This window comes from Nerophis lumbriciformis, linkage group LG21 (genome assembly GCF_033978685.3).
Source record: "Nerophis lumbriciformis linkage group LG21, RoL_Nlum_v2.1, whole genome shotgun sequence".
NCBI classification, from domain to species: domain Eukaryota; kingdom Metazoa; phylum Chordata; class Actinopteri; order Syngnathiformes; family Syngnathidae; genus Nerophis; species Nerophis lumbriciformis.
The window spans coordinates 24810001-24827500 of NC_084568.2; the positions used below are offsets into that span (position 1 = coordinate 24810001).

Sequence of the window (17500 nt, forward strand, 5' to 3'; positions counted from 1 at the left end):
TACTGTACATTTATGTCATCAACAACAATGCTGCTTTATCCTGCCCTCCACACTCATGCAGATTCTTCTTCTTCCTCTCACAATGTGTCCATCTTTCCTGTCCGTCTGTATTGATCTCCAAAGTTCGTCTTTGACTCTTTTTTTCACCGCTCCACTCCATCTATTCACTACACTCCTTTACTCCACGCCTTGCTTGGACTGACGCCAGGAGGAAAAATGCTTTGACAGCCGCTTAAACGTCTTTGAGCTGCCATTCTTCCTCTACTTTTTACCTTCAAAACCACTGGTGTATTTCAGAAAATACAGTACAAAATATATAAAAAAATAACAAATAAAAAGTGGGTTTACTGTAAAGTCAGTGGAGGCTGACTCGAATATAAGATGACCACTTATATTCTAAAATATACAGTGCAAAACATATCTTGAACAACATGTTTTTATTTTTTTAAAGTCAGTTTAAAGTCAGTGGACGCTGACTACTATATATTGTGAGACGACATTATATTTTACAATATACAGTAAAAAATATATCTTTAAAAAAAAAGTAAGTCTAAAGTCAGTGGAGGCTGACTCAAATATAAGACGACCACTCTTACATTTTAGAATATACATATATATATATATATATATATATATATATATATATATATATACCGTATTTTTCGGACTTTAAGTCGCAGTTTTTTTTCATAGTTTGGTGCGACTTATACTCAGGAGCGACTTATGTGTGAAATTATTAACACATTACCGTCAAATATCAAATAATATTATTTAGCTCATTCACGTAAGAGACTAGACGTATAAGATTTCATGGGATTTAGCGATGAGGAGTGACAGATTGTTTGGTAAACGTATAGCATGTTCGAAATGTTATAGTTATTTGAATGACTCTTACCATAATATGTTACGTTAACATACCAGGCACGTTCTCAGTTGGTTATTTATGCGTCATATAACGTACACTTATTCAGCCTGTTGTTCACTATTCTTTATTTATTTTAAATTGCCTTTCAAATGTCTATTCTTGGTGTTGGGTTTTATCAAATAAATTTCCCTAAAAAATGCGACTTATATATGTTTTTTTCCTTCTTTATTATGCATTTTCGTCCGGAGCGACTTATACTCCGAAAAATACAGTATATATATATATATATATATATATATATATATATATATATATATATATATATATATATATATATATATATATTAAAAAGTCAGTTTAAAGTCTGTGAAGGCTGGATCAAATACAAGACAACCATTTTTATATTTTAGAATAAACAGTACAAAAGTTATGTACAAAAATAAGAAAAAAGTCAGTGGAGGCTGACTCGTATATAAGACAACCACTCATATTTAAGAATGTACGGTACAAAATATATGTAAAAAAAAAACGCGGTTTAAAGTCAGTGGAGGCTGACTCGAATATAAGACAACCACTCATATTTAAGAATGTACAGTACAAAATATATGTAAAAAAAATAAATAAAAAATGTCAGTTTAAAGTCAGTGGACGCGAACTCCAATAAAATGTGAGACGACCTTATATTTTAAAATATACAGTACAAAATATATCTTAAAGAAAAAAGTCAGTTTAAAGTCAGTGGAGGCTGACTCAAATATAAGACGACTACTCTTATATTTCAGAATATACAGTTAATATATATATATATATATATATATATATATATATATATATATATATATATATATATATTTATATATATATATAGTATATATATATATACACACACACATATATATATATATATATATATACATATATACATATATATATATTATATATATCAGAATCAGAATCAGAATCAGCTTTATTGTCATTACGCAAGGTAACGAGATTGAGGCCATTCCATACAGTGCGATGTGTGCATGCTAGAAAAACAATGTGCAAATATATAAAAATATAAAAAATGTAGAAGTGCAATGAATATGGTGTGAAATGAATATATACATGAAAAAAAACAAAAAAAAAACAGGGTGGTTGGTGGAATGGGTTATTGCACCGAAGAGAAGGCAGTTATATATATATATACATACATACATACATATACACACACATATACATATATATACACACATATATATATATACACATACATACATATACACACATATATATATATACACATACATACATATATATATATATATATATATATACACATATATATATATATATACATACATATACACACATATATATACACATACATACATATATATATATATATATACACATATATATATACATACATACATATACACACATATATATATACACATACATACATATATATATATATATATATATATATATATATATATATATATATATAAAAAAAAAGGCATAGCAATTTAAAATTATAATAGCAACTTTATATCCACATGAAAAAAAAAAAAATTATATATATACACACACCCATATATATATATATATATATATATATATATATATATATATATATATAAAAATCTCCTGATGATTGAGGGTACCCTCCCTCATGAAACAGGCCTGTAGAGATGAAATAGTCTTGTGACCCTAACCCTAACCCTAACCCACACATACATATATATATATATATATATATATATATATATATATATATATATATATATATATATATATATATAAAGTCAGTGGAGGCTGACTCAAATACAAGACAACCATTCTTATATTTTAGAATATATGTACAAAAATAAGAAAAAAGTCAGTGGAAGCTGACTCGAATATAAGACAACCACTCATATTTAAGTATGTACAAAATATATGTAAAAAAGAAAATAGTCGGTTTAAAGTCAGTGGAGGCCGCTGACTCGGACATATATAATACAACCACGCTTATATTTTAGAATATACAGTCCAAAATATATTTTAAAAATTAGATATATGTAAGTTTAAAGTCAGTGGTGGCTGACAGAAATATAAGACGATCACTCTTATATTTTAGAATATACAGTACAGAATATATGCAAAAAATATATATATATATTTTAAAGTCAGTGGAGGCTGACTTGAATATAAGACAACCACTCATATATTTAAGAATGTATGGTACAAAATATATGTAAAAAAAAATAAAACAAAAAGTTAGTTTAAAGTCAGTGGAGGCCGCTGACTCAGACATAAGATGAGCACTCTTATACTTTAAAATATACGGTCCAAAATATATCTTAAAAAAATATATAATTTTTTTTAAGTCAGTTGAAGCTGACTCAAATATATTGTGAGACGACCTTATATTTTAGAATATACAGTCCAAAATATATCTTAAACATGAGATAGAAGTAAGTTTAAAGTCAGTGGAGGCTGACTTGAATATAAGACGACCACTCTTATATTTTAGACTACACAGTACAAATTAATAAAAAGAAAAAGAAAAAAAAAGTCAGTTTAAAGTCAGTGGAAGCTGACTCAAAAATAAGATCAATGGCTATAGTGAGCACATTTTGTAGTGCAGAGCATCGCACTGCCCCCCCTCACAGGGCCCCGCCCCACTATTTGAGAAGACTGCCATAAAGTAACGTAAAATGCTCCTGCAACAGTAGCATTGCTATTGCTAAAGTTAAAATAGCTGCAGCCCAGTTGTTAAAATTCTAATATAAAAAAAATGTATATTTCTATTTCGTACTACCATAATGTCAGTGTGACTAATGTTTACGCAACACAAGACCACCACAGGTGAAGCAATGCAAATTGGAGACTGAAAAAAAAAATGGAGCTCAGGTGAAGTCGTAAATTGATGAGTGAAATATGTATCATTACTTTTTAAACAAACAATTTTAGCAATGAGAATAACTGTAAAACAGATAGGTGCCAGCTTTGGGACGAGAGGTAAGATAATGATCATTAAAAACTATATTATTGATTAAAGGTGTGATTTTTGGCCACGTGATGATTCAATAAGATTCCTGTGGTGACAGTTTGATTCAGAATCGATTCTAAATTCAACACGATTCTTGATTCAAACTTTGTTTGGCAGGGAAACCTGCGAAACAGGCTTGTAGGGATGATATAGCCTCTGAGCTTTTTCTGACCTAACGCATATATATACATATATACCGTATTTTCCGCACTATAAGGCGCACCGGATTATTAGCCGCACCTTCTATGAATTACATATTTCATAATTTTGTCCACCAATAAGCCGCCCCGGACTATAAGCCGCGCCTACGCTGCGCTAAAGTGAATGTCAAAAAAACGCTGCGCTAAAGTGAATGTCAAAAAAACAGTCAGATAGTTCAGTCAAACTTTAATAATATATTGAAAACCAGCGTTCTAACAACTCTGTCCCAAAATGTACGCAAATGTGCAATCACAAACATAGTAAAATTCAAAATGGTGTAGAGCAATAGTAACATAATGTTGCTCGAACGTTAATGTCACAACACACAAAATAAACATAGCGCTCACCTTCTGAAGTTATTCTTCATTCGTAAATCCTTCGAATTCTTCGTCTTCGGTGTCCGAATTGAAAAGTTGCGCAAGCGTGGTATCCAAAATGGCCGGTTTCGTCTCGTCGAAGTCATCGGGAGTCAGTGTCGCTGTTGTTCTGTGAATCCTGCCTTCCGGAAAGCTCGGACCACAGTTGTGACCGAAATATCTGCCCAGGCATTTACGATCCACTGGCAAATGTCGTCCGGCGCTGTCTGCCCGTCTTAGTGAAGGTGTGTTCGCCTTCGGAGCTGTGTGAAAAAAGCCACCCGGCCTCTTCGCGTAAACTTCCCTTAACCACTCGCTCATCTTTTCTTCATCCATCCATCCCTTCGAGTTAGCTTTTATGATGACGCCGGCTGGAAAGGTCTCTTTTGGCAAGGTCTTCCTTTTGAATATCACCATGGGTGGAAGTTAGCATGGCAAGCTAGAACCACAGTGAAGGATGACTTCTCATTCCCTGTGGTGCGAATATTCACCGTACGTGCTCCCGTTCCACAGTGCGGTTCACAGGAATATCAGTTGCTGTGAAATACGGTAGTAATCCGTGTGCGGATGGAGAGATTGCGTCTTTTTATGAACCGGATCGCTTAGTAGGAGCCATTTTGTGGTCTTTACAGATGTAAACAGGAAATGAAACGTACGGTGATATCCGCGCGTTTTTTCTTCTTCTTCCGGGGGCGGGTAGAAGAAGAAGCGCTTCCTGTTCTATGGGGGCGGGTGCTTTCCTTGGCGGTTGCTTGCGTAGAAGAAGAAGCGCTTCCTGTTCTACCGGGAAAAAAGATGGCGGCGGCTGTTTACCGAAGTTGCGAGATCGAAACTTTATGAAAATGAATCGTAATAAAGCGCACCGGGTTATAAGGCGCACTGTCAGCTTTTGAGAACATTTGTGGTTTTTAGGTGCGCCTTATAGTGCGGAAAATACGGTATATGTAAAGTAGGGCTGCAACAACTAATCGATTAAAATAGATTATAAAAATAGTTGGCGATTAATTTAGTCATCGATTCGTTGGATCTATGCTATGGGCATGCGCAGAGGCAATTTAAAAAAAAATTTTTAATTTATTTTTATTAAATTTTTTTGTATAAACCTTTATTTATAAGCTGCAACATGTACAAACAGCTGAGAAACAAAAATCAAAATAAGTATGGTGCCAGTATGCTGTTTTTTTTCAATAAAATACTGGAAAGGATATAAATGTAGTTAATGATAAATGATAAATGGGTTATACTTGTATAGCGCTTTTCTACCTTCAAGGTACTCAAAGCGCTTTGACAGTATTACCACATTCACCCATTCACACACACATTCACACACTGATGGCGGGAGCTGCCATGCAAGGCGCTAACCAGCAGCCATCAGGAGCAAGGGTGAAGTGTCTTGCCCAAGGACACAAGGGACGTGACTAGGATGGTAAAAGGTGGGGATTGAACCCCAGTAACCAGCAACCCTCCGATTGCTGGCACGGCCACTCTACCAACTTCGCCACGCCGTCCCGTTTGTCTGTTCTATCCGATTATTAATCGATTAATCAAAGCAATAATCGACAGATTAATCGATTATACAATTGATCGTTAGTTGCAGCCCTAATGTATACACACACATATATATATGTATGTATACACATATACATATATATGTATGTATATATACGTATGTATGTTTATATACATATATATATATATACACATATATATATACACACATATATATACACACACACATATATATATATATATATATATATATATATATATATATATATATATATATATATACATACACAATATACATATACTGTATATACATATTCACATATACACACACATACCGGTATATATGTGTGTGTATATGCATATACATATAAATATGCACACACACGTATATATACACACATATACATACATACATATACATATATATATATATATATATATATATATATATATATATATATATACATACATACACACACACACACACACACATCTATGTATATATGTATGTATATACATATATACATACACACACATATATACATATATGTACATATGTATATACATATAGACACACACATATACATATATGTGTATATAGACACACACACATACATATATTTATGTGTATGTAATTAGAGAAATTTGATTATGGACAGTTATGTTAGAGTTTACTCAAGCTTGGCATTTCAGCAAGACTCAAAGTGACTGTAAAAAATGGCAAGCCTTCATGTCTCTTGGACATGGGCACACACACACACACACACACACACACACACACACACACACACACACACACACACACACACACACACACACACACACACACACACACACACACACTACTTACAGCTATAATAGTAGTGGTGTCCTGGCAAAAACTCAAACCCCAGAGAGAAGGGGGTGAATCTTTGGACTTTCTCCGAGAAGCGCACAGGTCCAAAGGGGGCGTCGGGGGTGTTGCATTCCCACCGCTTGATGGCCACCTTGTTCTCCACGCAGCCCTGGAAAGACGCCTCCTCGGTCAGGTAGAGGGCCAGCGTCTCTGGCTCCTTGGCGCCCAGGGACTGCTTGGTGGGATAGTGCGGGCAGTAGAAGTCCAGGTAGTCGTTCAGGCTCACCTGGATGGACAGTGCCCCTGTTGTCAACCTGCAATGACAAGTCCTTTCTTAACTTATAGAATCATGTGGACTGCATGAGAAAGTGCAAAGGGCTCTCGAGTATATTGCGCAACACAGCAGCAACACAACCGATATTGTACAGTAACAGTGTTGGCAAGCAAACTGCTTAGTCAGCAATATTTGCACTGATCAGTCACTTGCACAGTATGGCAACAACTGGATAGCAACATTTTAAAGTGCATGCAGAGGTAGATAAAGCTGCTTCAAATACAGCTACTGCCATCGTGTGGAGTGAATACAAAAGCGATATTATGAGGTTGCCTAGAGCCGCACTGTTAATGGTATTGTCCTGATACAACTTTTTCACTTCCGATACCATACATACATTGGAGCCTTAAGTATTGGTCGATACCAATATCAATCCGATACGATACCAGCACAAATCATAGCACATACTTTTATTGTTTTGTATGTTTGAGTGAAGTTACTCAAACATATAAAACTGGTAGGTAGGACAACATGCTAATCTACTTATTACCTGGAATGGACTTAAGCTGTCTTTGATTACATTGAAGTGGATTGGTAATTATAGAGATGTCCGATAATGGCTTTTTTGCCGATATTCCGATATTGTCCAACTCTTAATTACCGATTCCGATATCAACCGATACCGATATATACAGTCGTGGAATTAACACATTATTATGCCTAATTTTGTTGTGATGCTCCGCTGGATGCATTAAACAATGTAACAAGGTTTTCCAAAATAAATCAACTCAAGTTATGGAAAAAAATGCCAACATTGCACTGCCATATTTATTATTGAAGTCACAAAATGCATTTTTTTTTAACATGCCTCAAAACAGCAGCTTGGAATTTGGGATATGCGCATGAGGAGGTTGAGGCGGGGGCGGGGGGTATATTGTAGCATCCCGGAAGAGTTAGTGCTGCAAGGGGTTCTGGGTATTTGTTCTGTTGTGTTTATCTTGTGTTACGGTGCGGATGTTCTCCCGAAATGTGTTTGTCATTCTTGCTTGGTGTGGGTTCACAGTGCAGCGCATATTTGTAACAGTGTTAAAGTTGTTTATACGGCCACCCTCAGTGTGACCTGTATGGCTGTTGACCAAGTATGAGTTGCATTCACTTGTGTGTGTGAAAAGCCGAAGATATTATGTGACTTGGCTGGCACGCAAAGGCAGTGCCTTTAAGGTTTATTGGCGCTGTGTACTTTTCCCTATGTCCGGGTACACAGCGGCGTTTTAAAAAGTCATAAATTTTACTTTTTGAAACCGATACCGATAATTTCCGATATTACATTTTAAAGCATTTATCGGCCGATAATATCGGCAGTCCGATATTATCGGACATCTCTAGGTAATTATTATATATATATTTTTTTGGTGAAACCTAGTGATCACAATAATTCATTAAGTCAAGCTTTTGAGGCAGTTGAATAATGCAGACACGTTTGTTACTGGATACTTTCTAAGTACAAGTAATATGCAAATATAATTATTTGATAGTTGTTTATATTGACAAATGTGCTGTTTTAGACTGCAATATTGTTCAATGAAGAACACTTATTACGTGTGTCGAGCTTGTGTGCTATAGTGTGCTTGGCTGTCGTGTAGCTGCTATCTCCAATAAGCCTATCGCCTACCATATTTACCTTTTGTACATGACTTGACTAAAATACAAGAAAATACCAACTTTGTGTGCTTATTGGAGGACATTTAGATGTTTAATGCCATGTTCAGCTTTGCACAAATAAACACACTGAAGAACTGTTTGTTCATTGGAGATTTTAGATGCATATCGATATAATCGGAGGCTTGTATTTTTACTGATACTGTACATATTAATATCGGGACACCCTACGTGGTAAGGCCAATGTTCTTTGAGTTTGTAAACAACACACAACAACTGGAGTATTTACAGAGCACATTTAAAGAAAATAATATTGCTAATGGAAATGAATGTTAACATTAGTTTACCTTGTTTGAAATCAATAGCTGCCCATATTTGGCAGAGACCATTTATCCATGACAGTTAGGATGAGTACCGAATCCGGGTACTTTTTTTGGCACCAACCGAATGCCGCCAATCCTACGTACACTTAAACGGTGGCATGTTACGCCCGGTCGCTTAATCACTTCGGCATTTCAGCAGGACTGAGAGCGGACTTAGCCAAACTACCTCCAGGTAATGTTGCAATTTTCAATGCCAAAAAACGAAATTGACCAAAAAAAAATACTATAACGTATGTCAAGTAAGGCTTCACTTTTCCCCAAAAAAAGTGCTAGCTTGAAGCTAATGTATAAACCCCAAAACCAGTGAAGTTGGCACATTGTGTATATTGTAAATAAAAACAGAATACAATGATTTGCAAATCCTTTTCAACCTATATTCAATTGAATAGACTGCAACAACAAGATACTTAACGTTTAAACTGGAAAACCTTGTTTTTTTTGCAAATATTAGGTAATTTGGAATTTGATGCCTGCAACATGTTTCGAAAAAGCTGGCACAAGTGGCAAAAAAGACTGAGAAAGTTGAGGAACGCTCATCAAACACTTATTTGGAACATCCCACAGGTGAACAGTCTAATTGGGAACAGGTGGGTGCCATGATTAGGTATAAAAGCAGCTTCCATGACAAATCACAAACAATCCATTCACAAACAAGGATGGGGCGAGGGTCACCACTTTCTAAACAAATGCGTGAGCAAATTGTCCAACAGTTTAAGAACAACATTTCTCAACGAGCTATTGCAAGGAATTTAGGGATTTCACCATCTAAGGTCTGTAATGTCATCAAAAGGTTCAGAGATTCTGGAGAAATCACTGCACGTAAGCGATGATATTAAGGACCTTCGATCCCTCAGGCTGTACTGCATCAAAAAGCGACATCGGTGTGTAAAGGATATCACCACATGGGCTCAGGAACACTTCATAAAACCACTGTCAGTAACTACAGAGTGTCCGCCCTGAGATCGGTAGGTTGTGAGTTCAAACCCTGGCCGAGTCATACCAAAGACTATAAAAATGGGACCCATTACCTCCCTGTTTGGCACTCAACATCAAGGGTTGGAATTGGGGGTTAAATCACCAAAAATAATTCCCGGGTGCGGCCACCGCTGCTGCCCACTGCTCCCCTCACCTCCCAGGGGGTGATTAAGGGTGATGGGTCAAATGCAGAGAATAATTACGCCACACCTAGTGTGTGTGTGACAATAATTGGTACTTTAACTTTAACTTTACAGTTTGTCGCTACATCTGTAAATGCAAGTTAAAACTCTACTGTGCAAAGCGAAAGCCATTTATCAACAACACCCAGAAAAGCTGCCGGCTTTGCTGGGCCCGAGCTCATTTAAGATGGACTGATGCAAAGTGGAAAATTGTTCTGTGGTCTGACGAGTCCACTATTTTACTATGAAGCCACGCCGTTGTAACACGTGGCTTGGCATTGTCTTGCTGAAATAAGCAGGGGCGTCCATGATAACGTTGCTTGGATGGCAACATATGTTGCTCCAAAACCTGCATGTACCTTTCAGCATTAATGGCGCCTTCACAGATGTGTAAGTTACCCATGTCTTGGGCACTAATACACCCCCATACCATCACAGATGCTGGCTTTTCAACTTTGCGCCTATAACAATCCGGATGGTTCTTTTCCTCTTTGGTCCGGAGGACACGACGTCCACAGTTTCCAAAAAACATTTGGAATGTGGACTCGTCAGACCACAGAACACTTTTCCACTTTGTATCAGTCCATCTTAGATGAGCTCAGGCCCAACGAAGCTGATGGCGTTTCTGGGTGTTGTTGATAAACGGTTTTTGCATTGCATAGGAGAGTTTTAACTTGCACTTACAGATGTAGCGACCAACTGTAGTTACTGACAGTGGGTTTCTGAAGTGTTCCTGAGCCCATGTGATGATATCCTTTACACACTGATGTCGCTTGTTGATGCAGTACAGCCTGAGGGATCGAAGGTCACGGGCTTAGCTGCTTACGTGCAGTGATTTCTCCAGATTCTCTGAACCCTTTGATGATATTACGGACCGTAGATGATGAAATCCCTAAATTCCTTGCAATAGCTGCTTGAGAAATGTTGTTCTTAAACTGTTCAACAATTTGCTCACGCATTTGTTGACAAAGTGGTGACCCTCGCCCCATCCTTGTTTGTGAATGACTGAGCATTTAATGGAATCTACTTTTATACCCAATCATGGCACCCACCTGTTCCCAATTCGCCTGTTCACCTGTGGGATGTTCCAAATAAGTGTTTGATGAGCATTCCTCAACTTTATCAGTATTTATTGCCACCTTTCCCAACTTCTTTGTCACGTGTTGCTGCCATCAAATTATAAAGTTAATGATTATTTGCAAAAAATAAAAAATGTTTATCAGTTTGAACATCAAATATGTTGTCTTTGTAGCATATTCAACTGAATATGGGTTGAAAATGATTTGCAAATCATTGTATTCCGTTTATATTTACATCTAACACAATTTCCCAACTCATATGGAAACGGGGTTTGTATTATCAAAAACAATTTATATTTATTAACACGCACAAAAGTAGCATATGGATACCAATTCCCAGGACCTGGGAAATGGCACCTTATCGGTTCAGACGTGAACGGTACCCATGCCTACACCAGAGGTGTGGGAGAAGAACATGTAATTCAAATTGCCTGTTCGCTCTCGTGTCACATATCACCTAAAATCGATAGGGTTCTGGCTCTGACACGGAGAAATAATCAGTGGAAGTCAGAAGGAGACGGGCTGAGAAGTGACACAATGGACTGAGGCTTTGCAGCCCGAGTCATAGGAGACTGAATGGCGGGAGAAAGCAATTAGGGAGATAACAGGGTACTCTGGGATTCCTAAATACCTCCCTGGAAAGTCGGTACCTGCGGCTCACGGATGGGTTTCGACACCTGCACGGCACAGCCGGAGTAATACCGCACGCTGTAAGGTGATATAGTTGTGAGAGAATCCATGCTAATTAAGACCACTGAGAGGAGTTCAAGTACAATCACCATGTCTTGTTTTCCTGCAGATAGGCTGAGACAGGAGCGTGCATGCAGACGTGACTCGGCACGCACAAACACACCTTCAGTGGAGGTCGACTGGCTTCAGGCGCAATAACAAATCTTTGACAAGACAGCATCATTAGAGGAGAAAGCTGTGGAGTAAAGTAATGCTTGTTGCTGCACCATAGCTTCCTGTCAGCGCTATCGTACAGCAGAGTTGCTGGCGTACAATCAAATATGGAGCCTGGCACAGGTGAGGGTGACGGAAGGGAAGTCGGCAGATGTCGAAGACAAGGATTGGGGATTAATAACCCTGAGTGTGAGAACCAGGTGATGGGTACCTGTAGTACCAATTCCCGGTTGTTAGGAATCGATACCAGTACCAATTTTTGGTACTTTTGTTAATGTATCATTTAAAAATTGAGCTGATTATGATAACTGTGCTGTCCAGTTGTTATATCTTGTTTTCTGATTACGTTTGAGTCTCATTTGCAATGCCGTTGCACTTCCAAGACATTAGATGGCAGTACTGTATAGGCCAGCGGTTCTTAACCTGGGTTCGATCGAACCCTAGGGGTGAGTCGAGACACACCTGACTCATCGTGTAAATAAAAACTTCTCCATATCGGCGTATTGTGGATACGGCAACAGCAGAAGTCAGACTGATTTGCAGGTGTGTAAATTGTTGTGAGTTCATGCACGATGTTGGTTTTGTTCTTTGAACAAGGTGATGTTCATGCATGGTTAATTTTGTGCACCGGTAAAAAAAAAACATAACTTTGTTTTGAATTTGAAAAAAAAAAAAGATATTTATTTTTTTACTGAAGAAGGGTTCGGTGAAAGCGCATATGAAACTGGTGGGGTTCGGTACCTCCAACAAGGTTAAGAACCACTGGTATAGGCTATATATTGGACGTTGTCGAACTATGAAGTACCGTATTTTCCGGACTATAAGGCGCACTTAAAATCTTTTATTTCCCCTCAAAACTCGACAGTGCGCCTTATAACCCGGTGCGCCTAATGTACGGAATAATTATGGCTTTGCTTACCGACCTCGAAGCAATTTTATTTGGTACATGGTGGAATGATAAGTGTGACCAGTAGATGGCAGTCAAACATAAGAGATACGTGTCGACTGAAATAAGAAGGCAGTATGACTCAAGTAAACAATACCAACATTTTATACGTTCCATTAAAAATATAGAACATTACACACGGCGCTCAAAAATCTATGAAAATGTTTCAGTACGACTTTGGTAAGCTATGAAGCCGCACCGCTTGATGGATTGTCGGCGCATTAAACATACGAGTACTATTATGGTGTGTGTGTATAAGGTAAGACATATTATCTGACGTTTTGTTTCGCAATATTATGCAAAAGCAACTTTTCTTACCTTCTGGTACCTGCTGATCTGTTTTTGGGATCTGCATCAATACTGAAAAATTGCGCGCTTCCGCCTTTGTAGTCCGTGCCAATAAGCTTTTTCTTTTTCTCTATTATTTTGTTATTCATCCTCCGGTGTTGCTATTTCTAATATAAAGGAGTGCAAAGTTCTTACTTACAGTATATCTGTCAGTAAACTCGCCATGAAAGCGCTAAAACATACCGGTGTAGTGAGTTTACATTATTCACCCAAGTAACTTTAGTTATTAGAGGGTTCCGGTCGGACGTTTTTTCACGGGACACATTCCCTGCCGAAGGTGAGCCACGTAAATAAGAACGCCCACAAAACGGCGCATCCTGGAGAGACTGTCAGAAAGCGGCTTGAAGATGATCTGTAAAACACAATCTATGCAACATTTTGACCAAAGAACCACCATTACATGTTATGTAGACCAAAAGGAAGTGTTTTACATTTAGAAGAAAAAAAAAAGTCCTTTAATGCGCCCTATCAAAAAAGAAAATAGACCTGTCTTGTGCCGTATAGTTGTCCGTAGCCTTTCTGCTCGAAAGGATTCTTAATTCATCACTCTAAGCAATGTTTGTAAGTTCTATAACAGGGGTCCCCAAACGCCGGCCCGTACGCCAGCGTACAAAAAAAAGACTTTATTTTTTTTAATTATAATTTTTTAAAGTCTTTTCTAATCCATTTTCTACCGATTGTTACTCTCAGTGTCTCCTATCCGCTCAGGAAAATCATATTGTCTAAACATGCAATTTCCCATCGATGACATCATCGCACTCTGGAAAAGAAAATATATAAAAAATAAATAAATAAATAAATAAATATATAAATATATATATATATATATATATATATATATATATATATATATATATATATATATATATATATATACATACATGCATACATACATACATACATATTTGCAAATCATTTTCAACCCATATTCAGTTGAATATGCTACAAAGACAACATATTTGATGTTCAAACTGATAAACATTTTTTTTTTGCAAATAATAATTAACTTTAGAATTTGATGCTAGCAACACGTGACAAAGAAGTTGGGAAAGGTGGCAATAAATACTGATAAAGTTGAGAAATGCTCATCAAACACTTATTTGGAACATCCCACAGGTGAACAGGCAATTTGGGAACAGGTGGGTGCCATGATTGGGTATAAAAGAAGATTCCATCAAATGCTCAGTCATTCACAAACAAGGATGGGGTGAGGGTCACCACTTTGTCAACAAATGCATGAGCAAATTGTTGAACAGTTTAAGAAAAATCTTTCTCAACCAGCTATTGCAAAGAATTTAGGGATTTCACCATCTACGGTCCGTAATATCATCAAAGAGTTCAGAGAATCTGGAGAAATCACTGCACGTAAGCAGCTAAGCCCGTGACCTTCGATCCCTCAGGCTGTACTGCATCAACAAGTGACATCAGTGTGTAAAGGATATCACCACATGGGCTCAGGAACACTTCAGAGACCCACTGTCAGTAACTACAGTTGGTCGCTACATCTGTAAGTGCAAGTTAAAACTCTCCTGTTTTGAAAACGTTTCATCATGTGTGACTATCAGTGGTACTTTAACTTTTAACTTTAGCGGTAGTGGTCAGGTATGAAAAGCAAATAGGCACATAACCCGAAAATCAACTAAATCCTATCCATCGATAACTTAAAAAAAAATACATGCAGTCATCCAATTTTTACAGCGTTTATCCTGTTCTCAGACCATGGACTGATCAACTGTCTATCAAAGGACTGATATATGAAATTATAATTTTTAAGACTCAAACAAACTGTTTTGGAAAAAATATCAAGAAGCTCAACGCATATCCAACTCGAACTTTCTCACTATGAGGCCGAGGCGTGCACTACATGCAAGAATTTCCAAACGAGAACGTCTTCGCCTAATTAGGAGGACCCGATACAAACGACCAGGTTAAAAACAAAAACCCCGGCAAAAGAAAGTTAAGTGTTTTAATGAGTGACCCCAGAGAGTCTCGGAGTGCAGACCATCAGACAGAAAGGAGCACAACCAAGTGGAAGACTTTAATTAGTCTTCTCCTGGCATCGGATAGCATGAGGATGAAAAAGAAACAAAAACCGAGGGGTCCGGATGCGGCTCAGGAAGGGTCAGGTCTGTCAGTGGGAGTCTTTATAGAGGGGTGACAGAGCGGAGGGAAAGGGGAACAAGGGGCGCTGGGAGTCAGCCAGGGGGAACCAGAGTGTGGAATGGAAGAAGGAGGAGAAGTGGTAGACAAGCCCAGGAGTCAGGAGAGGAGGGGGGAAAAGAACACGTGAGAGGAAAATGAATGGGGGAAAGATGGTGATAAATAAACACAGGGGTCAGGGAAATTCAAGATGGGAGAAGGTATCGAGGGCAGATGTGAAGAATTGAAATATGTAGAAAACCCACATTCTGGTGCAGGTGAGACCCTGAAGGTGGATGGATCAATATTGTGGAGCTGTCAGTTATTAATGCTAAGTTAAGTTAAAAGTTAAAGTTAAAGTACCAATGATTGCCACACACACACTAGGTGTGGTGAAATTTGTCCTCTGCATTTAACCCATCCCCTTGATCACCCCCTGGGAGGTGAGGGGAGAAGTGGGCAGCAGCGGTGGCCGCGCCCGGGAATAATTTTTGGTGATTTAACCCCCAATTCCAACTCTTGATGCTGAGTGCCAAGCAGGGAGGTAAAGGGTCCCATTTTTATAGTCTTTGGTATGACTCGATGCCACTTTGCTCAATAGAAATTCGTGTTGTCCCCATACCAAAATTATTTCGATACTTTTCGGTACTTTGATACTTTTCTAAATAAAGGGGACCAAAAAAAATTTCATTGTTCGCTTTATTTTAACCAAAAATCTTAGGGTACATTAAACATATGTTTCTTATTGCAATTTAGTCCTTAAATAAAATAGTGAACATACTAGACAACTTGTCTTTTAGTAGTAAGTAAACAAACAAAAGCTTCCAATTTAGCTGCTGACGTCCGAGTAACAAATTGTGTCATTTTCCATTGTATTATTTTTGTCAAAATTATGAAGGACAAGTGGTAGAAAATGAATTATTAATCTACCGTATTTTTCGGAGTATAAGTCACATCGGAGTATAAGTCGCACCTGCCAAAAATGCAGAATAAAGAAGGAAAAAAACATATATAAGTCGCACTGGAGCCCGACCAAACTATGAAAAAAACTGCGACTTATAATCCGAAAAATACGGTACTTGTTCATTTATTGTTAATATCTGCTTACTTTCTCTTTTAACATGTTCAATCTACACTTCTGTTAAAATGTAATAATCACTTATTCTTCTGTTGTTTGGATGATTTACATTAGTTTTAGATGATACCACAAATTTGGGTATCGATCCGATACCAAGTAGTTACAGGATCATACATTGGTCATATTCAAAGTCCTCATGTGTCCAGGGTCATATTTCCTGAGTTTGTAAACATAATATACATTTAAAAAAACCAAAAGAAGATGTGATGGCAAAACATATCGACGTAATCATAGTAGTATCGACTAGATACGCTCCTGCACTTGGTATCATTACAGTGGATGTTAGGTGTAGATCCACCAATGGCATTTGTTTACATTTTGACGCCGGTGAGCTACGGTGTGTAGTGAAGCAAGTTTAGATATTTCGTTTCAGTGTTATAACTTCACCTTTATTGTTAGTTTTTAAGCCAAAATGCGTCTGTTCTCCCTTTTCTGTCTACACACTGCGTCTGCTTGTAAGTACTCTGTGATTGTGTGCCGCCGAACATGCTCGTCTGCTCGTAAACCAGCAATGTCAAGACCTGACGAAGACGGGGTCGCGGGGAGGTGGGGGATCGGTACTTTTCTGAGGCGATATAGTACCGAATATGATTCATTAGTATTGCAGTACTATACTAATACCGGTATACCGTACAACCCTTATAGAAATATAATTTCTATAATTTCGGTTTACGAACCACTCTACTTGC

At 37.5% G+C, this 17500-nt stretch overlaps 1 protein-coding gene across 1 annotated transcript in view; it reads right to left on the bottom strand.

Annotated features, from left to right (window-relative positions):
* efna4 (ephrin A4) overlaps positions 1–17500 on the bottom strand; it is a 124586-nt gene that overhangs the window by 39481 nt on the left and 67605 nt on the right. The window contains exon 2 of the mRNA XM_061983379.1: positions 6801–7099. Within this exon, the coding sequence (XP_061839363.1) occupies positions 6801–7099 (299 nt within the window). The remainder of the gene's footprint in view (positions 1–6800; positions 7100–17500) is intronic.